The sequence below is a fragment of the Salvelinus fontinalis genome, chromosome 31 (genome assembly GCF_029448725.1).
Source record: "Salvelinus fontinalis isolate EN_2023a chromosome 31, ASM2944872v1, whole genome shotgun sequence".
NCBI classification, from domain to species: Eukaryota; Metazoa; Chordata; class Actinopteri; order Salmoniformes; family Salmonidae; genus Salvelinus; species Salvelinus fontinalis.
The window spans coordinates 31,990,899-32,012,550 of NC_074695.1; the positions used below are offsets into that span (position 1 = coordinate 31,990,899).

Genomic DNA, 21,652 nt, shown 5'->3' on the forward strand with positions numbered 1-21,652 from the left:
GATGAAGTTTCCCAGAGGCTCCAGAATGGCACGTCCTGTCCATTCCCCGATATAGTGGACCTCCTGCAGAGCTGTGCTTTCCACATGCAGAGACTTTGACAGCTCCATGGCATAGGCACATACTGGGTACAGACAGTAGCCTACAGGAGAACAGCATCCTTATCTTTTAGCAGTCTCTCCCTCCCCCAAAATACTAACCTGTCTCCCAGCCCCCTCTCTCCCTGTCAGAGAGCCTCTCCCTGGGGCCATGCCCATCCTACTTAATGCCGACACCTCCTTCAGCTCCAAGCAGGAGCTCCTGGACCTCCAGAACGGCCCCATAGGCCCCTCCCTGGATACACCCAGCCCCTTGAACTCTCACGAGGATAGCCCAGTGGGCTCAGGCCCCGGCAGCCCTGCTGGAGAAGGCCCTGCTGGCCACCTCATCTTCACCAGGGCGTCTGCCCCTCTGCCTGGACAGCTTTACGGGGTTGAGGTGCCCACAGAGACCCCCCTGGGCCTCAAATTCATCCCCACGGACTCAGAAGGGCTGTGTGGCTGGGGGGCCCTGACGCCCCGAGCCATCCAGACCTTCAACACCCCTCGCTGGGTGCTCTTCTTCCTCTGTGTGGCTTCCTTCCTCCAGGGCATGATCATCAATGGCTTCATCAACACCGTGGTGACCTCCATAGAGAGGCGCTTTGACCTGCGTAGCTACCAGGCCGGGCTCATCGCCAGCTCCTACGACATCGCTGCCTGTGTGTGCCTGGCCTTCGTCAGTTACTTTGGTGGGACGGGGCACAAGCCTCGTTGGCTGGGCTGGGGGGTGCTAGTCATGGCGCTAGGCTCTCTGGTGTTCGCCCTGCCTCACTTCACCACTCCCCCATACCATGTCAGCATTCCTGAGCGGACAGGGGTGTGCACAGGAAACCGTACCAGCCCTTGCCATGATAGCAAGGGTGGGGGCCTGTCCAGCTACCGCTTTGTCTTCATGCTGGGCCAGTTCCTGCACGGGGTGGGAGCCACTCCGCTGTACACTCTGGGGGTCACCTACCTGGACGAGAACGTCAAGTCCAGCTATGCTCCAGTGTACATTGGTGAGTCACTAAGCACAACGCTGACTGTAGTACCATTGTTCTATCTAATCTTTTTAGGAATGTGTATTTTCTCAGGTGTACTTTTCAGATTTGATGTGGTGCATATATTTGTCATCCATCAGAGAATAGTTTTAATTGTGTTTAATAATGTTACAATATTTGATTTTAACGTAACTAAAAACACCAAATGTACAGTGTCAAAGGAACTGTGAACTGTAGATGACTTGATTTGCTCATGGTCTAAACCAGGGATACTCAACTCTGACCCTATGATGCCCGTAGCCTAATGGTTTTCTGTTCAACCTGATAATTAATTGCACCCACCTTGTGTCACAGGTCTAAATCAGTCCCTGACTATAGGGGAACAATGAAAAAATGCAGTGGAGTTGAGTTTGAGGGGTCTAGACTCGCGTCATGCTACTCTTGAAGTGTGCTGCCAGTATTTGTGGCTGCTGTGATGACTGATATCCTGTGTGATCTATAACCCTGTGGTCACTTCTCCATTAGGTGTGTCCACAGAATGACCCACGCTGCACAGAAGCAGTAACCAGGATGCTGTGAGACTTGTCAGACAGTTATAATGACAGAAAAGTAGTCCGGATGAGAACAGAGCCTGCTTCACTGATGTAATAGGTGAATAGATTAGACCTTCGAGATGTCACACATCGGAGAAAGACTCAGTAAAAAATAGGTCTTAGATGTGAAAGTGAGGGTTGTATATCTAATGGCTCGGAAAGGCAGTATTTAACTCTAAAACAATAACAGACTGTTACATCCCTGTTGATTGAGCTTGATTGTAGGTGAAAGTTGTTGAAATTGGATGTGTGCAACGTTATGTCTCCACCTGAGGTTCAGCAGACAAGCCACAGAAACCCCCGCCACATCTGACGTTCCCTATTGACCTACCATCAAGGAGGATCAATGTCACACCCAGAATGAGGCCTACAATTTTGACCCTTTCAGGCTCCCTTAGACTTCCCATCTTTCCATTTAGCAGTTTCACCACAGACATCAATAATATGCCCTTGAATTGGGCCTCTCCCCCGCTATCCTAATTTCAAAGGCAACAGAGGCAATCAAAGACATTCTCCACCTTGCTGACCCCAGTGAGGATTCAGTGAACGCACTCTGTTTCTGCGAGCTTATCTATCACAATAAAACAACACAGATGAAAACCAAACCATCAAAGCAGGAACAATTAGGTATTTTTACTCAGTTGAAAGGAAGTAGGAAGTCCCTAACTGACGCACGCAGCTCTCCTCTGGACTCTGTTTCCTTAGGGATCTTCTATACAGCAGCCATCGTGGGTCCAGCAGCAGGGTACCTTCTAGGAGGACACTTTCTCAACATCTATACAGAGGTTCACATGACGTGAGTACCTCAGTTATTCTGTCTCCACCATACACCTGGACTAACCTCAGGGAGTTAGCTACTTAACGTAGATCCGTTAGACCCATAGACTGTATAAAAATGGTTCACCTTAAAATTGAAGATGGCAGCAGGGCAAAATCTTTCTACAGATAAAGAGTAGTGCCATCTAGTGGCCATTTGTAGTGTAACCTTTGCTCAAAACCCCCCCAAAAAGCTCTCAACTTAATTATTTCCCCTAGCACACTCTTTCTCCCTCTTTGTCTCTTTCTCATCTTCTTCATTCCTTCTTCTGTGCCCCTTCCCTGTGTGTAGAACGGAGCTGACTCCAGAGAACCCTCTGTGGGTGGGGGCCTGGTGGATTGGCTTCCTTGCAGGAGGGGCAGCAGCGCTGGTCATCGCCCTGCCCATCCTGGGCTACCCACGCCAACTACCAGGTTACTTACCAATTTATTGTCACTTCACCAGCACCACAGGACACAGAACACTAAACAATCAGATCAGCAACTAACCCAATCTTTGCCATCAACATGAATATCTCTATTTTCCCCCTTCTCTCTCTAGGCTCTCAGAAGTATGTGGCCATGCGTGTGTCTGAGGCCCACCAGCTGAAAGATGGCAGTCAGGCCAGTGCATCAGACCCTCAGTTTGGGAAGTCAGTGAAGGACATGCCTAGGTAGGAGACCATACAGTCTAGGGCACAAGAGGGACCACCAGAAAGCCCTACACTCTTACTTCATAACTCGCACACAGATATAAGACTTATAGACGATAGTGTAATCCCTTCATGCATAGCTACATTGTTTATTATGTGTCCTGTACCCCACTTGGGCTCAGAAAGCCAGCTGGTTCTCCATGGCAACAGGGGATTACTGAGAGGAAACAGGACAGTGATTACATCGTATAACATGGTAGTAAAGTATTTATTTTCACTGTGGCTGTCTTTTCCAGGGTCAGGGATGGACCTTTAATTAAGAAGATACAGTCTTACTAAAGAGATCTCTCTCTCTCTCCAGGTCAGTGTTGCTCCTGCTGAAGAACCCTCCCTTCCTCTTCCTGTGTCTGGCGGGGGCCACGGAGGCCACCCTCATCGCTGGCATGTCCACTTTTGGCCCAAAGTTCCTGGAGTCTCAGTTCAGCTTGAGTGCATCTGAGGCAGCCACATGGTTCGGTGAGAGACTACTGAACCAGACAACTAACATTACCCCATACACAAACATGCACTTCTAGCACATTGTATATTTGAAACACCACCTTCCCCCTCCACTATATTAGGACCCTACCTCATCTACTTCTCTTCTTTTAGTCACACTACTACCATTTAACTAGTTATGCTTCCATTCTCTTCCATCCTCATCCATCCTTGTCCCTCACATACACATGGGTATTAACCTTCCCTTTCCTCCCACCAGGCTACATGGTGGTGCCCGCGGGCGGAGGTGGCACCTTCCTGGGCGGCTACATTGTGAAGAAGCTGAACCTACGTTGCCGTGGCATCATCCGTTTCTGCATGGTGTGTGCCCTCGTCAGTCTAATGGCCATATTCATCTTCCTCATCCACTGTCCCAATGCCCCTATGGCCGGGGTGACTGCTCCCTACCGCAGCAACTTGCCACCGGGCCATCAGTACAACAAGAAGTACAATGAACAGTACTATGAGCAAGCCAACAACCTCCGCAACAGGTAAACCCAGACCAGGCGCAATGAACAGACAGACCATCGGTGTCCTTTAGAAGGATTATTTGACATTATTTCTGTAATGTTCCGTTATCATATTTTTTTTTATTTTTTTTATTTTACCATTATTTTACCAGGTAAGTTGACTGAGAACACGTTCTCATTTGCAGCAACGACCTGGGGAATAGTTACAGGGGAGAGGAGGGGGATGAATGAGCCAATTGTAAACTGGGGATTATTAGGTGACCATGATGGTTTGAGGGCCAGATTGGGAATTTAGCCAGGACACCGGGGTTAACACCCCTACTCTTACGATAAGTGCCATGGGATCTTTAATGACCTCAGAGAGTCAGGACACCCATTTAACGTCCCATCCGAAAGACGGCACCCTACACACAGGGCAGTGTCCCCAATCACTGCCCTGGGGCATTGGGATATTTTATTAGACCAGAGGAAAGAGTGCCTCCTACTGGCCCTCCAATACCACTTCCAGCAGCATCTGGTCTCCCATCCAGGGACTGACCAGGACCAACCCTGCTTAGCTTCAGAAGCAAGCCAGCAGTGGTATGCAGGGTGGTATGCTGCTGGCAATGGTAAGGATATTTAGGTGAAAATCAGGACGAGCTCAATTGAATTATGAAAATCTTAAGAGACTAAAAAAAGCATACAGAGTAGCCCACAGTAAACAACACCAATGACTCAACATTAAAGCAACACACATTAACACTGAGTTGATTACACATGAGTTGATGCCCTCTGGCTGTGGAATACTAAGAAACAGAGAGGAAGCAGAGGGATTGTACAACCCACCAGGGGAGGAGAGGAGGGTATGCTGTTTGACAAGTACTTTACAGTTTAAAACTCTTAGTTTGTCAGCTGCATGTCTATGCACAATGTGATAGACAAGACATTCCCCCTCAAGCAAATTAATATATTTAGCTAGTCAACAACTAGACCAGCTCCTTATTGTCCTATTCCAGTTCCATTCCACGAAACGATCAACAGTTAGCCATGGTACAAGTCTGTTTAGGTTACATACCGACGAATAGTTTTGCAATGACACAGAGTTTAAGGAGTGGAGCCGTAGCTAAACAGACTGGTTTGCAGGCTAATTAATATTAATAACACAGAATAAATACTACTGCATACAGAGCAACACATTATGGATGTCATAGAAAATAACCATTCAACTCTATTTCTCTCTCCCTCTCTCAGCTCTTTGTTGGGGGGCAACCTGACGGTGGGGTGTAATGCAGATTGCCACTGTTTACGAGAGCTCTATAACCCAGTCTGTGGAGCCGACGGTGTGATGTATTACTCCCCATGCCATGCAGGATGCAGCACAATCAACCACACAGAGATCTCAACAGGCAGACAGGTAATGAACCAAACCTTCAGCAAAGATCTCACTTTGGTTAGAACTCTAATTGTAAAAATCGATGGGCAGGGTCTGTGTAACAGGTCTGTGTTAAATGAAGATGAATGAATGAAGATACATTAAATAAATTAGTTAAATTAGATACATTAGTTAATGAAGATAAATGATAGCCAGTATACAGTTGAAGTCGGAAGTTTACATACACCGTAGCCAAATACATTTAAACTCCGTTTTTCACAATTCCTGACATTTAATCCTAGTAAAAATTCCCTGTCTTAGGTCAGTCAGTTTATTTTAATAATGTGAAATATCAGAATAATAGTAGAGAGAATTATTTATTTCAGCTTTTATTTCTTTCATCACATTCCCAGTGGGTCAGAAGTTTACATATACTCAATTAGTATTTGGTAGTATTGCCTTTAAATTGTTTAACATGGGTCAAACGTTTCGGGTAGCCTTCCACAAGCTTCCCACAATAAGTTGGGTGAATTTTGGCCCATTCCTCCTGACAGAGCTGCTGTAACTGAGTCAGGTTTGTAGGCCTCCTTGTGTGCACATGCTTTTTCAGTTCTGCCCATATATTTTCTATAGGATTGAGGTCAGGGCTTTGTCATGGCCATTCCAATACCTTGACTTTGTTGTCCTTAAGCCATTTTGCCACAACTTTGGAAGTATGCTTGGGGTTATTGTTCATTTGGAAGACCCATTTGCGACCTAGCTTTAACTTCCTGACTGATGTCTTGAGATGTTGCTTCAATATATCCACATAATTTCCCCACCTCATAATGCCATCTATTTTGTGAAGTGCACCAGTCCCTCCTGCAGCAAAGCACCCCCACAACATGATGCTGTCACCCCCATGCTTCACGGTTGGGATGGTGTTCTTCGGCTTGCAAGCATCCCCCTTTTTCCTCCAAACATAACGATGGTCATTATGGCCAAACAGTTCTATTTTTATTTCACCAGACCAGAGGACATTTCTCCAAAAGTATAATCTTTGTCCCCATGTGCAGTTTCAAACCGTAGCCTGTTTTTCTATGGTGGTTTTGGAGCAGTGGCTTCTTCCTTGCTGAGCGGCCTTTCAGGTTATGTCGATATAGGACTAATTTTACTGTGGATATAGATACTTTTGTACCATCTTCACAAGGTCCTTTGCTGTTGTTCTAGGATTGATTTGCACTTTTCGCACCAAAGTACGTTCATCTCTGGGAGACAGAACGCATCTCCTTCCTGAGTTGTATGACGGCTGCGTGGTCCCATGGTGTTTATACTTGCGTACGATTGTTTGTACAGATGAACGTGGTACATTCAGGCGTTTGGAAATTGCCCCCAAGGATGAATCAGACTTGTGGAGGTCTACAATTCTTTTTCTGAGGTCTTGGCTAATTTCTTTTGATTTTCCCATGATTTCAAGCAAAGAGGCACTGAGTTTGAAGGTAGGCCTTGAAATACATCCACAGGTACACCTCCAAATGACTGAAATGATGTCAATTAGCCTATCAGAAGCTTCTAAAGCCGTAACATAATTTTCTGGAATTTTCCAAGCTGTTTAAAGGCACAGTCAACTTAGTGTATGTAAACTTCTAACCCACTGGAATTGTGATACAGTGAATTATAAGTGAAATAATCTGTCTGTAAACAATTGTTGGAAAGAGTATCCGTGTCATGCACAAAGTAGATGTCCTAACCAACTTGTGTATGTAAACTTCCTACTTCAACTGTACGTGTTTACTCTGTCTGGTGTGTCCCTGTGCAGGTGTACTCGGGCTGCAGCTGTGTGGTGGGTGGGAATGTGACATCGGGGCAGGAGGGCCTGGCATTGGATGGGAAATGCACTAGCTCCTGTAGCCACATGCCAGCCTTCCTCACCTTCCTCTTCATCATCATCTCCTTCACCTTCCTGTGTAGTATACCAGCCCTCACCGCTACCCTCAGGTGGGTACAGATCAGACAGACTAAAGAGAGAACTCAGTGGTATAGTCCTGTTATAACAAGGCATGAGAGAGAAACCTGTGTGTGAACTCTGTCTCTAAACTGCTCTCCCCCTCCAGGTGTGTTCCAGACAACCAGAGGTCCTTTGGACTGGGGATCCAATGGATTGTGGTGCGAAGTCTAGGTACTGTATGCGCTTGCTGAATTTGATTTGATTTGATTAATGGCCTTGTAGCCTGACATTCCCAACAACAAGCATTATATGATGTGATATGTTCTTCCTGAAGGTGGGATCCCAGGCCCGATAGCATTTGGCTCTGTGATCGACATCTCATGCCTGCTGTGGGAGGACCAGTGTGGAGAGCAGGGCTCCTGCCATCTCTACCAGAACTCTGCCATGAGCCGCTACACCCTTATCGCTGGCATCATCTACAAGGTATTTCAAGGCCTACAAGTTGTCTGGGCTGTTATCTAAGCCTTTTGCAGGTGGAGGATTATGTTCAAGGATTTTCTTTATACTCGTAACCATATCAAATGTTTGTTTAACTGAGAGAGAATTCTATTCTCCCTACTTTAACTATAGTGCATGTCTCATTCGCTCCCTCCCTCTTTCTGTCAGGTTCTCGGCACTCTGTTCTTCCTGCTGGCCAGTGTTTTGTACAAGCCCCCTCCAGAGTCGCACCAGAGCAGCTGTGAGAGCACCGACCATGGGCCGGGGGACAGCGGGGGTGAGACGGGGGACCTCCCCATCAAGGACCTTCCACCAGAGATCATCGCCAATGTACACACCAGGTTATGATGACTTCAGACCCCACCCACCCTGCACTACAGTGTGTATCACCCCACATCTCACCGCATGTGTATGTTGGTGTGTGTGGCGTACTACTGCTACCCCCATCACTGCCAGCCTATGCCCGTCTCATAGCCACTCCCAACACATAGACACATCACCCCAGGGCATGTCTCACCTACTGACCCCACGTTCATCCCATTGGCCTGCCCTCCACTGCCAGCCCACTGAACTTGGGGGGTGTGTTATGTGATGAAAGACTAGGGTCACAGATAGCGTCAGAGGTTAATCTGAGAAGTAGCTAAGAGGTTTCTCCTGATGGCTTTTGGGATTTAAACCAGTCCAAAATCACATTTTTAAATGAAGATTTTGTTTTGTTTCCCAGTAGGGTCTAAGGGATGTGACATATGGGCTGTTTGTATAGCTTATGTCATGCCATGAGTATGAAGCATTCCTTCTGAGTGTTGAAAGAGGCATTTACACCCGTAAAACAACCCTGTTGTCTTGCCCTATCACAGATACATATTTTTTATCTACACCGAAACAGAATTGAAATACTTATAAAAACTATAGACCAAGAGTATTTAAAGGCACTTACTGTTATTATAACTATACCTATTGAAGAAAATAACACACATATATTTTAACAAATGGAAGAGCACACACCTATTTATGACAGCCTTTAGCACATGTATGACATTGAATGACCTGTAGCAGGCTGCCATTTAACAGAAGTGAAGACAAAACCCAAGAGAGGCCATGAAGATGATGATGCTATATCATCCTGTCCACGTGTCATACAACACGACAAACTATTTTGTATGAAGGGGTAATACCAAGACCCTTTTTCACAACCAGACACATTGCTGCACTTTAAAACTAATCAGCTCTGATGAATTTAGACAATGGTATTATATGAGAGTTTTTTCGGCAGTGTATGCTGGTTGTAATAAATTGTCGGAACAATGCACTAATGGAATGAGTTGCCATAAAAACAAGAACAACAAGCCTCTTATCCAAACCTACAAGTGTGCCAAAGTAGCATTGCCCCAATCTCTCTTCTGTTTTGTGATCTAGATAATTTATGTATGATGGAAATTAAAAGCACAGATTTCTCATATAGTTTTTCGCATGATTTGATATTGTCCAGACATATTTGTATAAAGAGGCTGTAGTTAGATTTATACTGAAAAATGGACCCATAGAAGTTTACCATGACAAACAATCTCTCCTAGAACTACCCTGTTCTATAAAGTGTTAAAATATAATCTTTGTTGTTTAATGTAACAGTAATGACACTTTACAACTTGTGTTGGTAATTTGCATTTCTCATGTTTTTGTTTTACATGTATTCATTTGTTATGGACCCAAATGCCTCCAGATCAGCTCTCCCCCATTCTCCAGGCAGGGAGAGTGGGGCTTGACCGCCATTACAGAGTATGTGTAATCACAAACATTCCTAGTCTTATTGTTATGCCTCCTCACTCCCTAGCACTTCGTAAAATTTGACTTTTGGATTTTGTTTTGGTACTTTTGTAAATGAAATGGAAACGTATGAATTTCATTAAAATGTTTCTTAAGATGTCATGTTTTTTTAAACAACAGGTGAACAACGGAATCATTTGTTTTGTTTAGATGTTTTATCAGTGTTTGAAAGTATTGGATGTGTCTGCTCACTTCAAACTCTCTCGCATGTACCACATACAGTACCAGTCAAAAGTTTGGACCCAGCCACTCTTTACAGGGTTATTCTTTATTTTTACTATTTTCTACTTTGTAGAATAATAGTGAAGACATCAAAACTATGAAATAACACACATGGAATCATGTAGTAACCAAAAAAGTGTTATATTTTATATTTTTCAAAGTAGCCACCCTTTGCCTTAATGACAACTTTGCACACTCTTGTCATGCTCTCAACCAGCTGCATGAGGTAGTCACCTGGAATACTTTTCAATTAACAGGTGTGCCTTGTTAAAAAATAATTTGTGGAATTTCTTTCCTTCTTAACGCATTTGAGCCAATCATTTGTGTTGTGACAAGGTAGAGGTGGTATACAGAAGATGGCCCTATTTGGTAAAAGACCAAGTCCATATTATGGCAAGAACAGCTCAAATAAGCAAAGAGAAACGACAGTCCATCATTACTTTAAGACATGAAGGTCAGTCAATACGGAACATTTCAAGAACTTTGAAAGTTTCTTCAAGTGCACTCGCAAAAACCATCAAGGGCTATGATGAAACTGGCTCTCATGAGGACCGCCACAGGAAAGGAAGACCCAGAGTGACCTCTGCTGAAGAGAGTTACCAGCCTCAGAAATTGCAGTCCAAATACATTTTTCACAGAGTTCAAGTAACAGACACATCTCAACATCAACTGTTCAGAGGAGACTGTGAATCAGGCCGTGGTCGAATTGCTGCAAAGAAATCACTACTAAAGCACACCAATAATAAGAAGAGACTTGCTTGTGCCAAAAAACACGAGGGATGGACATTAGACTGGTGGAAATCTGTCCTTTGGTCTCATGAGTCCAAATTTGAGATGTTTGGTTCCAACCGCCGTGTCTTTGTGAGACGCAGAGTAGGTGAACGAATGATCTCCGCATGTGTCGTTCCCACCGTGATGCATGGAGGATGAGGTGTGATTGTGTGGGGGTGCTTTTCTGGTAACACTGTCGGTGATTTATTTAGAATTAAAGGCGCCCGTAACCAGCACGGCTACCACAGCATTCCGCAGCGATACGCCATCCCATCTGGTTTGCACTCAGTGGAACTATCATTTGTTTTTCAGCAGGGGGGCTACTTTGAAAAATCTCAAATCTAAAATATATTTTGATTTGTTTAACACTTATTTGCTTACTACATGATTCCATATGTGTTATTTCATAGTGTTGATGTCTTCACTACTATTCTTTATGGTAGAAAATAGTAAAAATAAAGATAAACCCTTGAATGAGTAGGTTTGTCTAAACTTTTGACTGGTACTGTATATACACATAACCAAACAAATGACAAATGCATGTGACATGTGACACAGTTCTCTCTTACTCTCTGTATCTTCTTGTGTCTTCCTCAAACAAACAAACACATTCTCTCATCCTCTTACTCAGCCAGCAGAACCCACAACTATATGGGGATAGCCAAATATTTCAGCTTTTTTTAATTCCAGGGGATTCAATGAATATGACTGAAACAAGGTTTTTCCTCCACAGCTCAAAACACAGACACGGGCACAGGGAACATTAAGCCAACAAACATGGGCACTTTTGTACCCAACACATTGATGGATTTAATAGTCACCGGGTTCTTCATAGAACAGTATTAAAGAAATGAGCAAGGTCACGCAAAAAAAGACAGGATTAAAAGAAACTATGTAGGAGGATTGTGGGACAAATGATCAGTTTCCATGGATACTGGGTGAGTCATAACTCAGCAGCGCTGCTGTCTGTCTTGTCTGGTTTGTGTGCAGACATTACATTTATGACCCGTGGCAAATAAACGCAGGGACACATTAATGAACATTAAATACTCATAAAGATATCACGCTCAAATACACAAACCAAACACAGTATGAATCAATGTACTGACAGAAACAACAGTGGATGTTGTGACCATAATGATAATATATTAAACAATATATATATATGATGACCCATTAGTAGCTATGATATCGAACATTATCAGTAGCCATTTTAATCTGCATTGACGGATCTCATAACGGTACATCCATTACGATCACCTTCTCTTTCCATGACATAGACTGACCAGGTGAATCCACGTGAAGGCTATGATCCCTTATTGATGTAACCTGTTAAATCCACTTCAATCAGTGTAGATGATGGGGAGGAGACAGGTTAAATAAGGATTTTTAAGCCTTGAGACATGGATTGTGTATGTGTGCCATTCAGAGGGTGAATGGGCAAGACAAAATATTTAAGTGCCTTTGAATGGGGTATGGTAGTAGGTGCCAGGTGCACCGGTTTGAGTGTGTCAAGAACTGGGTTTTTCACCCTCAACAGTTTCCCATGTGTATCAAGAATGGTCCACCACCTAAAGGACATTCAGCCAACTTGACACTGTGGGAAGCATTGGAGTCAACATGGGCCAGAATCCCTGTGGAACACTTGACACCTTGTAGTCCATGCCCTGATGAATTAAGGCTGTTCTGAGGGCAACAGGGGGTGCAACTCAATATTAGGAAGGTGTTCCTAATGTTTTGTGCACTCAGCGTATAGTGTTTTCAATAATAACTATTACCGATCATGAGCTTTTTAATCCCACCCGTCAGATACTCTCAACCCATCCCACCTATCTCAGTAGACAAGTCTCTTGATTTCCGCGTGACATATATTTTTCAACTGCGCTCACATGAGTTTTGAACCTTTCTAATTGCATAGTACCCACAGACTGTAAATGAAATATGATTATTTTACCTAAGAGTAATATTAAATCATTGATTGATTGGCAGTGGCTTTCCAAATCGCCCAACACTGCTATTTGTAAGGTTAATTTGAAATGAATGTACAGATCTTTCAGCCATTCCTGAACCTGTGACCAGAAACAAGCTACATGTTAGCAATACCCGAATAAATTACATAATGATTCTGTCTTTTCACAGCAAATCTGCATAGCTGAGATATTTTGTTGGTGGCACAAATGTTGTATAATAATTGTCCTGAAATGAAACTGGTATATTTTTCTATTTATGGCAACTTTTTTTGCCTGTTTTGGTCTTTAATATACGACATAATAATATACCTTCCCTCTTTCCACTTGCCTCCTCCATTTTTGCGGTAATGCTGCAATCAGTTGGTTGTAACTTTGGATGGAGCAGACATTCCCATATATTTTCGATAGCTGCTTGTGTGACATAACTCCACCATCAAATCACAAGTCACATGCGCTGAATACAATAGGTGTAGACTTTACCGTAAAATGCTTACTTACGAGCCTTTCCCGAACAATGCGGAGTAAAAAAGTATGACACATTTCCATAAAATAAAAATTGTTCATTGTTCATAATAACAAAATGGTGCAGCTATATAACTTCAAATTGCATTTGACACAGGTTTCGTAAACAACAGGTGTAGACTAACAGTGTAATGCTTACTTACGGGCCCTTTTCTAACAATACAGATTCAAAGACAATAAAAAAAATAAAAAAACCTTTAAAAAAAATGAATAACAATAACGAGTAAAAAAGGACATGGCTATATACTGTGAGAACCAGTACTGAGCCGATGTGCAGGGGTACGAGGTAATTGAGGTAGCTATGTATAGAGCCTTTGGAAAGTATTCAGACCCCTTTACTTTTTCCACATTCTGTTACATTATAGCCTTAGTCTAAAATTGATTAAAAAAAAAAATCCTCATCAATGTACACACAGTACCCCATAATAACAAAGCAAACAGATGTTTTTAGACATTTTTGCAAATGTATTCAAAGAAAAAACTGATATGACATTTACTTAAGTATTCAGACTCTTTACTCAGTACTTTGTTGGAGTACCTTTGGCAGCGATTACAGCCTCAAGTCTTCTTGGGTATGACGCTACAAGCTTGGCACACCTGTATTTCGGGAGTTTCTCCCATTCTTCTCTGCAGATCCTCTTAACCTGTACTGCTCTGGCGTTCCACCAGCGGAACTCCTCCCACATTCCACTGAAAAGGCAGAGCGCGAAATTCTAAATATATTTTTTAGAAATATTTAACTTTCACACATTAACAAGTCCAATACAGCAAATGAAAGGTACACATCTTGTGAATCCAGCCAACATGTCCGATTTTTAAAATGTTTTACAGCGAAAACAGCACGTATATTTATGTTAGCTCACCACCAAATACAAAAAAGGACATACATTTTTCACAGCACAGGTAGCATGCACAAAGCCAACCTAACTAACCAAGAACCAACCAAACTAACCAACAAACAACTTCATCAGATGACAGTCTTATAACATGTTATTCAATAAATCTATGTTTTGTTCGAAAAATGTGCATATTTCAGGTATAAATCATAGTTTACATTGCAGCTACAATCAGAAACTGCACCGAAAGCAGACAGAATATTTACAGACACCAACGCCAAACACCTAAATACTCATCATAAAACATTTCTGAAAAATACATAGTGTACAGCAAATGAAAGACAGGCATCTTGTGATTCCAGACGATATTTCGGATTTATTAAGTGTTTTACAGCGAAAACACAATATAGCGTTATATTAGCTTACCACAATAGCCAGAACACAAGCCATTTCCCAGCAGCAAAAGTTAGCGATCGTAACAAACCAGTAAAAGACATAATTTTTTACTAACCTTGATAAGGTTCATCAGATGACAGTCCTATAACATCAGATTATACATTCACTTATGTTTTGTTCGAAAATGTGCATATTTAGAGCTAAAATCAGTGGTTATACATTGTGCTAACGTAGCTACTTTTTCCCACAACGTCCGGATTTTTTTCTGACACTTTTTCTGACACACATATTCTGACCAAATAGCTATTCATAAACATAACAAAAAAATACATGTTGTATAGGAAATGATAGATCCATTAGTTCTTAATGAAATCGCCGTGTTAGAATTCTAAAAATAACTTCATTACGACATACAGCTTCGGTATAGCTAGAGTACCCAAAAGCTGGGCGCCAACGACTAGTTCACATGTACGACAGATATATGAAATAGCATCATAAAATGTTTCCTACTTTTGCTGATCTTTCATCAGAATTGGTGGACAAGGGGTCCTTTGTCGGGATCAATCGTTGTTTGGATTTAGAACGGCTTCTTTCCCTCTCGATTTAGCAAGCACACTAGCCAAGTGGCACGAATCTCTCCATGTCAACAAACGGAAGAGAACGGAACACGGCAAAACTCCCGAAAAAATTTCAATAATCTGATTAAACTATATTGAAAAAACATACTTTACGATGATATGGTGACATGTATCAAATAAAATCAAAGCCGGCGATAGTAGTCGCCTATAACGAAACTTTTCATAAGGCAATCCCCGGTTCCTTCTCGCGCCTTCCTGAAAACAGGAAATGGGTGACACGTCATTCCAAGAGCTTTTATTACACTTCAGACCAAGATAAACACTCCATTTCTTCTCTCACCGCCCCTTGACATCCAGGGGAAGGTGTATGACGTGCATGTATACTAATACGTATCATGCCCATTTATAGGCAGGACCCAGAACAGAGCCTCGATTTCAGACTTTCCACTTCCTGGTCAGGAAGTTTGTGCCAATTGAGTTCTGTTTTACTCACAGATATAATTGTTTTCTATCCAATAGTAATAATAATATGCATATTGTACGAGCAAGAATAGAGTACGAGGCCGTTTAAATTGGGCACGTTTTTCCCCCAAAGTGAAAACAGCGCCCTCTGTCCTCAACAGGTTTTAAGCTCTGTCAGGTTGGGTGGGGAGTGCTGTGGGGAGTGTTGCAGCACAGCTATTTTCAGGTCTCCAGAAATATTAGACCGTGTTTAAGTCTGGGATCTGGCTGGGAAACTCAAGGACATTCAGAGACTTGTCCTGAAGCCACTCCTGCGTTGTCTTGGCTGTGTGCTTAGCGTCGTTGTCTTGTTGGAAGGTGAACCTTCGCTCCAGTCTGAGGTCCTGAGCATTCTGGAGCAGGTTTTCATCAAGGATCTCTCTGTACTTTGCTCCGTTCATCTTTCCCTCAATCCTGACTAATCTCCCAGCCCCTGCCGCTGAAAAACACCCCCACAGCATAACCCTGCCACCACCATGCTTCACCGTAGGGATGGTGCCTGGTTTCCTCTAGAAGTGACACTTGGCATTCAGGCCAAGAGTTCAATCTTGGTTTGATCAGACCAGAGAATCTTGTTTCTCATGGTCTGAGAATCTTTATGTGCATTTTGGCAAACTCCAAGTGGACTGTCTTGTGCCTTTTACTGAGGAGTGGCTTCCGTCTGGCCACTCTACCATAAAGGCCTGAGTGGTGGAGTGTTGCAGAGATGGTTGTCCTTCTGGAAGGTTCTCCCATCTCCACAGGGGAACTCTAGAGCTGTGTCAGAGTGACCATCGGGTTCTTGGTTACCTCCCTGGCCTTCTCCCTCGATTGCTCAGTTTGGCCGGTTGCCCAGTTCTAAGAAGAGTCTTGGTGTTTCCAAACTTCTTCCATTTAAGAATGATGGAGGCCACTGTTTTATTGGGAACCTTCAATACTGCAGAAATGTGTTGGTACCCTTCCCCAGATCTCTGCCTCGACACAATCCTGTCTCAGAGCTCTACGGACAATTCCTTCGACCTCATGGCTTGGTTTTTGCTCTGACATGCACTGTCAGCTGTGGGACCTTATATAGACAGGTGTGTGCCTTTCCAAATCATGTCCAATTAACTGAATTTATCACAGGTCAACTCCAATCAAGTCTTAGAAACATCTCAAGGATGATCAATGGAAAGAGGAAGCTCCTGAGCTAAATTTCGTGTCTCATAGCAAAGGGTCTGAATACTTATGTAAATAAGGTATTTCTGTTTTTCTAAAAACCCGTTTTCAATTTGTCATTATGGGGTATTGTGCGTAGATTGATGAGGATTTTCCTTTTATTTAATCCATTTAAGAATAAGACTAAAATAAGAAAATGTGGAAAAAATTAAGGCATAGGAATACTTTCCGAATGCACTGCCTACAGTGCCTTCATAAAGTATTCACACCCCTTGACTTTTTCCACATGTTGTTGTGTTACAAAATACTCTGTAATGTCAAAGTGGAATAAAAAATCTAACATTGTTTAAAAAAGAAGGAAAATTAAACACTAATATATCTTGATTAGCGAATTATTCAATCCCAAGAGTCAATACATGTTAGAATCACCTGTTGCAGTGATTACAGCTGTGAGTCTTTCTGGGTAAGTCTTTAAGAGCTTTGCACACTCGGATTGTACAATATTTGCCCATTATTATTTTCTTTTTTTTTAAACGTCAAGCTCTGTGAAGTTGGTTGTTGATCATTGCTAGACAGCCTTTTTCAGGTCTTGCCATAGATTTTGATGCCGATTTAAGTCAACACTGTAATTCAGGACCATTCAATGTCGTCTTGGTAAGCAACTCCAGTGTATATTTGGTCTTGTGTTTTAGGTAATGTCCTGCTGTAAGGTGAATTTGTCTTCCAGTGTCTGTTGAAAAGCAGACTGAACCAAGTTTTCCAGTAGGATTTTGCCTGTGCTTAGCTCTATTATGTTTATTTTTCTTTTAAAAAAAACAACATTTTCCTTGTTGATGACAAGCATACCCATAACATGATGCAGCCACCACCATGCTGCTTGAAAATATGAAGCATGGTAATCAGTGATGTGTCGTGTTGGATTTACCCCAAATACAACTTTGTAATCAGGACAAAAAGTGCAATTCTTTGCCACATCTTTTGCAGTGTTACTTTAGTACATGTTTAGATGCATGTTTTGGAATACGTTTTATTCTGTACAAGCTTCCTTCTTTTCACTATGTCATTTATGTTAGTATTGTGGAGTAACTACAATGTTGTTGAGCTATCCTCAATTTTTTCCTGTCACAACCATTAAACTCTGTACCTGTTTTAAAATCACCATTGGCCTAATGGTGAAGTCCCTGAGCGGTTTCCTTCCTCTCTGGCATCTGAGTTAGGAAGGACGCCTATATCTTTATAGTGACAGGGTGTATTGATACACCACACAAAGTGTAATTAATAACTTCACCATGCACAAAGGGATATTCAATGTCTGTTCAATGACTTTTATCTACCAATAGGTACCCTTCTTTGCGAACCATTGGAAAACCTCCCTGGGCTTTGTGGTTAAATCTGTGCTTAAAATTCACTCCTCGACTAAGGAACCTTGCAGATAATTGTATGTGTGGGGTACAGAGGTGGGGTCATTTATACAAAAAATCATTATTGCATACAGAGTCCATGCAATTTATTATGTGACATGTTAAGCACATTTTTACTCCTGAACGTATTTAGACTCGCCATAACAAAGGGTTGAATACTTATTGACTCAAGACATTTCAGCTTTTAATTTTTAATTAATTTGTAAACCTTTCTTTAAACTTAATTCCACTTTGACATTATGGGGTATTGTGTGTAGGCACAAAATCTCAATTTAATCCATTCTAAATTCAGGCTGTAACACAACAAATGTAGAAAAAGTCAAGGAGTGTGAATAATTTTTGAAGACTGTAGGTAAGGGCTTGCTTAATCATTTCAGCCCCCCAAACTCATGTCATTATACAAAAAGTCACATTTAATTTTGCCTGGCTTAGCGTGCCAAATAAAGTGAATTATTTTTGGCTCATATGGTTTAAAAAACAAGGTGGCTGGTGTGGGTAGTGCTATAAGTAAATAAGTAAACTGTGATATGACGAAAGAGTTAACCAGGGCGATTTTTCCATAAAGACAGGTGTTTACCTCTCCATGGTTGAAAGATCTTGTCTATTTTTGCTAACTTTCTATATCAATTTGTATTGGTAAATTCATTTATATCTTTTGGGAAATTAATACTAAGCATACCTACATCACCAACAGCCCATTTTATTGGTAAACTACAGGGTCATGTGAAAGTTGTGTCTTTTAATGGTCCAGTATGTAATATGGCACACTTATCATAATTGGGTTTTAATCCGGAGGCTAGAGAAGGGATCTAGATCTTCAAAGAGACCATGCTGATATCCAGATTGGGGACTTAAGTTAAGAGGAAACTTGACACTTTTGTTTTTAATAATATGAATATTAATACAATCTCTTTACACATGCAGTCATACTATATATTTGATTAATTCATCTCTTATTCCTCCTATCTCTCTTATCCTCCCCTTTCTTGAACTCAGGAGTAAACAACTTGTCATCTAACCTGTGACACAGATCCTGCTGGTCGGCTGGAAGGAGAAAAGGAAAGGAGACCCCCAGGTCTGGGAGGTGGAAGGAGAGGTCAAACAGTAGCCCTCTTGTCCTGCAGCCTGTGAGGCCCACTGTGCAACAGGTCCAACATCAGTCTTGAGTATATATTGCCATGGAGCTGTCGCTTAATGATAGAAGAAGGTTGCAGGGCTAAAGTGTGCTGCAACGCCAGTGAGAGCGATGGGCCTCTCATTGATTCAGCCATGCCATACCCCCCAGTCAGGAGACACTCTGATCTGAACACCTTGGACTATCTGCTGCTCTGCTCCACTATGGAGATTTACCACAACACAGTGCCTTCAAGAGCTGAGGGGAGTTGGATGGAGGGGTTTACTGGGTTTACTGCGTGTGTGCGTGTACTGTAAGTGTGTGGTTGTGTGTAGAGGGAATGAATGCATGAGGAGGCTACGTATGCAATAGTGTTTTAATGTGCCTCTAATCTATTATCATCTACTGTTGCTGTTGTGTCAAATCTTGAATGAAGAAGAACAGTCGAAGATAACAGAGTGATGTGGTGTTGCATCGACATCTATGGAGTTTGCACTGCAAGGTTACCATGTACATTCCTGTGAATATTGACTTTGTACCATCACCTTCTTTGTGATTTACTGTACCAATGCATTTACCATATCCATTAATTTAATGTCCTTACTGTATGTGTCCTCATGTACTATGAAATGTGTTATGAATTACTTTCCGACTAATTTGTGTATGAAGTATGTTGCATATCCACGTGTCAATGTGAATGATAACTGTTCAAGTTCAGGCTAAGTAGTTTTGAGTTGTTTCCCATAGTGACATTAAGTGCTGAGTGGGAATGTACTGTATCATTCATCTGTCCCTACTGTAAGTAGCCAGATACACAGGTAGACTGTGTAACAAAACATTCCTTATTAGGTCAAAAGTTGACCCCAAAGCAAAGGCAACAATCCCCCAATGACAGATACGCCTAATTGGGGCACTATTGTGAGACCAGTCACTGATCGAGACAGGAATATATGGGGGTTCCACAGACAGCATTCATCTTCCCTTTCCCATTGCACCCTTCATTTTGAGGGCATACTGTAGGCTTCTAGTTTATCAACACCATTGAATGCTGTGTTTACTGTGTGATACCCATGAATTATTCAGCATCACTATGCCATTTAAAACAGTACAGCAGGTTGAACATCTTGTGCTCCCTGATTACCAGGGTTTGGGTCAATTCCCTTTCACTTCCAGTCAATTCAGAAAGTCAACCAAATTCCAATTCCAAATGTTCCTAATTGAAAAGTGTTGAATAGAATTGGAATTTCAGTGTACTACTTCCTGAATTGACTGGAATTTAAATGGAACTGACCCCAACCACTCTTTTTACCACAAGCCAGGTCAGAACAGTGAGTAACTCAACTACTCAGCCATTTAAGAAAAACACAAACATGCAGAGCATACAACTCCATGTAAACTGTAAGCTTCATTGGGAATTGAGAAGGTCACCTTATCATGGATCAAATGTGACCAGATACTGTGTGGTATTCGCATTTTCTAGTAGTTAGTGATGTTTTCTTGTGTATGTGAATCAGCTGTCATAAGGCCTTGCCTTTGTCCCCTGATAGGGGCTCTGAATAGGGACAAAAAGCACATTGGAGACATGGCTTATCAATGCAAGACTGAAAATGGAATTGTGCACGGAATTTAAATTGAGCTGTTTTTTTTTAACAAATAAAAGTTTGAAAATCCCATGTGATTGAGTCTACTACTATTCATATGATCATTCAGTGGAGATAATGTTTTCCCGCAAATGGATCTGACTATATTAGCCACTAGGTGGAAACAGGTACCCATAATGACCCCAGCCTCCTGTTGCACCCAGTTCCCATCATCCTGCCATTGAAACCCTAAAACCTACAGTAATCTGAATAGGTGTACAATTATTTCCTGTCAAAAAGCAACAGCGGTAAATCATATACCGCGGGTAAATGTAATAACTTTTAGATTTTGTTTGTGTAATAAACCCAGTTAATGTAATAACTTGCCGGTAAACATAATACAATGTAAAAACATAACATTAACCAGTGGTTATTACATTAACCGGTGAGTAATAACTTTTTTTGCAGGACTGGATCATGACACTGTAGTTATGGGGGTTCCACAGACGGGAGACGGGACCATGACCTTGACACAGGACCGGACCATGACCATACTTTCTGCATAACAAAATAACTTATTTCATTATCAAGCTGACACAGGGTGTTTCACATTTTCAGGGAACTGTCTAATCCAGGTGGTTTAAGTAAAATAATTATACTTTAGTCATTTCAAATATACTTTACAATGACAAAAATCGAATCGAAACTGTAGAAAGAATAATGGACCTACTGTCCCTTCAGAAAGTATTCACACCCCTTGACTTTTTCAAAATGTTGTTGTGTTACGGCCTGAATTTAAAATGGATTAAATTGAGACTGTGACACTGGCCCCATAATGTCAAAGTGGATTTGGGGGTGGGATGTTTTACAAATTTAGAAAAAATTTAAAGCTGAAATG

At 42.0% G+C, this 21,652-nt stretch overlaps 1 protein-coding gene and 1 long non-coding RNA gene across 6 annotated transcripts in view; both read left to right on the forward strand.

Annotated features, from left to right (window-relative positions):
- LOC129830045 (solute carrier organic anion transporter family member 4A1-like) overlaps positions 1-9,341 on the forward strand; it is a 47,223-nt gene extending 37,882 nt beyond the window's left edge. For all 4 annotated transcript variants that reach the window (XM_055892216.1, XM_055892217.1, XM_055892214.1 and 1 more), the window contains 11 exons: positions 1-1,076; positions 2,357-2,447; positions 2,760-2,881; positions 3,009-3,120; positions 3,461-3,615; positions 3,857-4,127; positions 5,337-5,499; positions 7,256-7,434; positions 7,551-7,615; positions 7,719-7,867; positions 8,051-9,341. In XM_055892216.1, the coding sequence (XP_055748191.1) occupies positions 248-1,076; positions 2,357-2,447; positions 2,760-2,881; positions 3,009-3,120; positions 3,461-3,615; positions 3,857-4,127; positions 5,337-5,499; positions 7,256-7,434; positions 7,551-7,615; positions 7,719-7,867; positions 8,051-8,230 (2,316 nt within the window). In that variant the 5' untranslated portion in view covers positions 1-247 and the 3' untranslated portion in view covers positions 8,231-9,341. The remainder of the gene's footprint in view (positions 1,077-2,356; positions 2,448-2,759; positions 2,882-3,008; positions 3,121-3,460; positions 3,616-3,856; positions 4,128-5,336; positions 5,500-7,255; positions 7,435-7,550; positions 7,616-7,718; positions 7,868-8,050) is intronic.
- An 8-nt stretch (positions 9,342-9,349) lies between these two features.
- LOC129830046 (uncharacterized) lies at positions 9,350-20,843 on the forward strand. 2 transcript variants are annotated; one of them, XR_008755485.1, is made up of 2 exons: positions 9,350-9,658; positions 19,057-20,843. It is a non-coding gene; the product is annotated as an uncharacterized LOC129830046 (long non-coding RNA). The 2 variants fall into 2 exon arrangements; XR_008755486.1 differs by having other exon boundaries at positions 19,091-20,843.
- Positions 20,844-21,652: the final 809 nt, after the last annotated feature.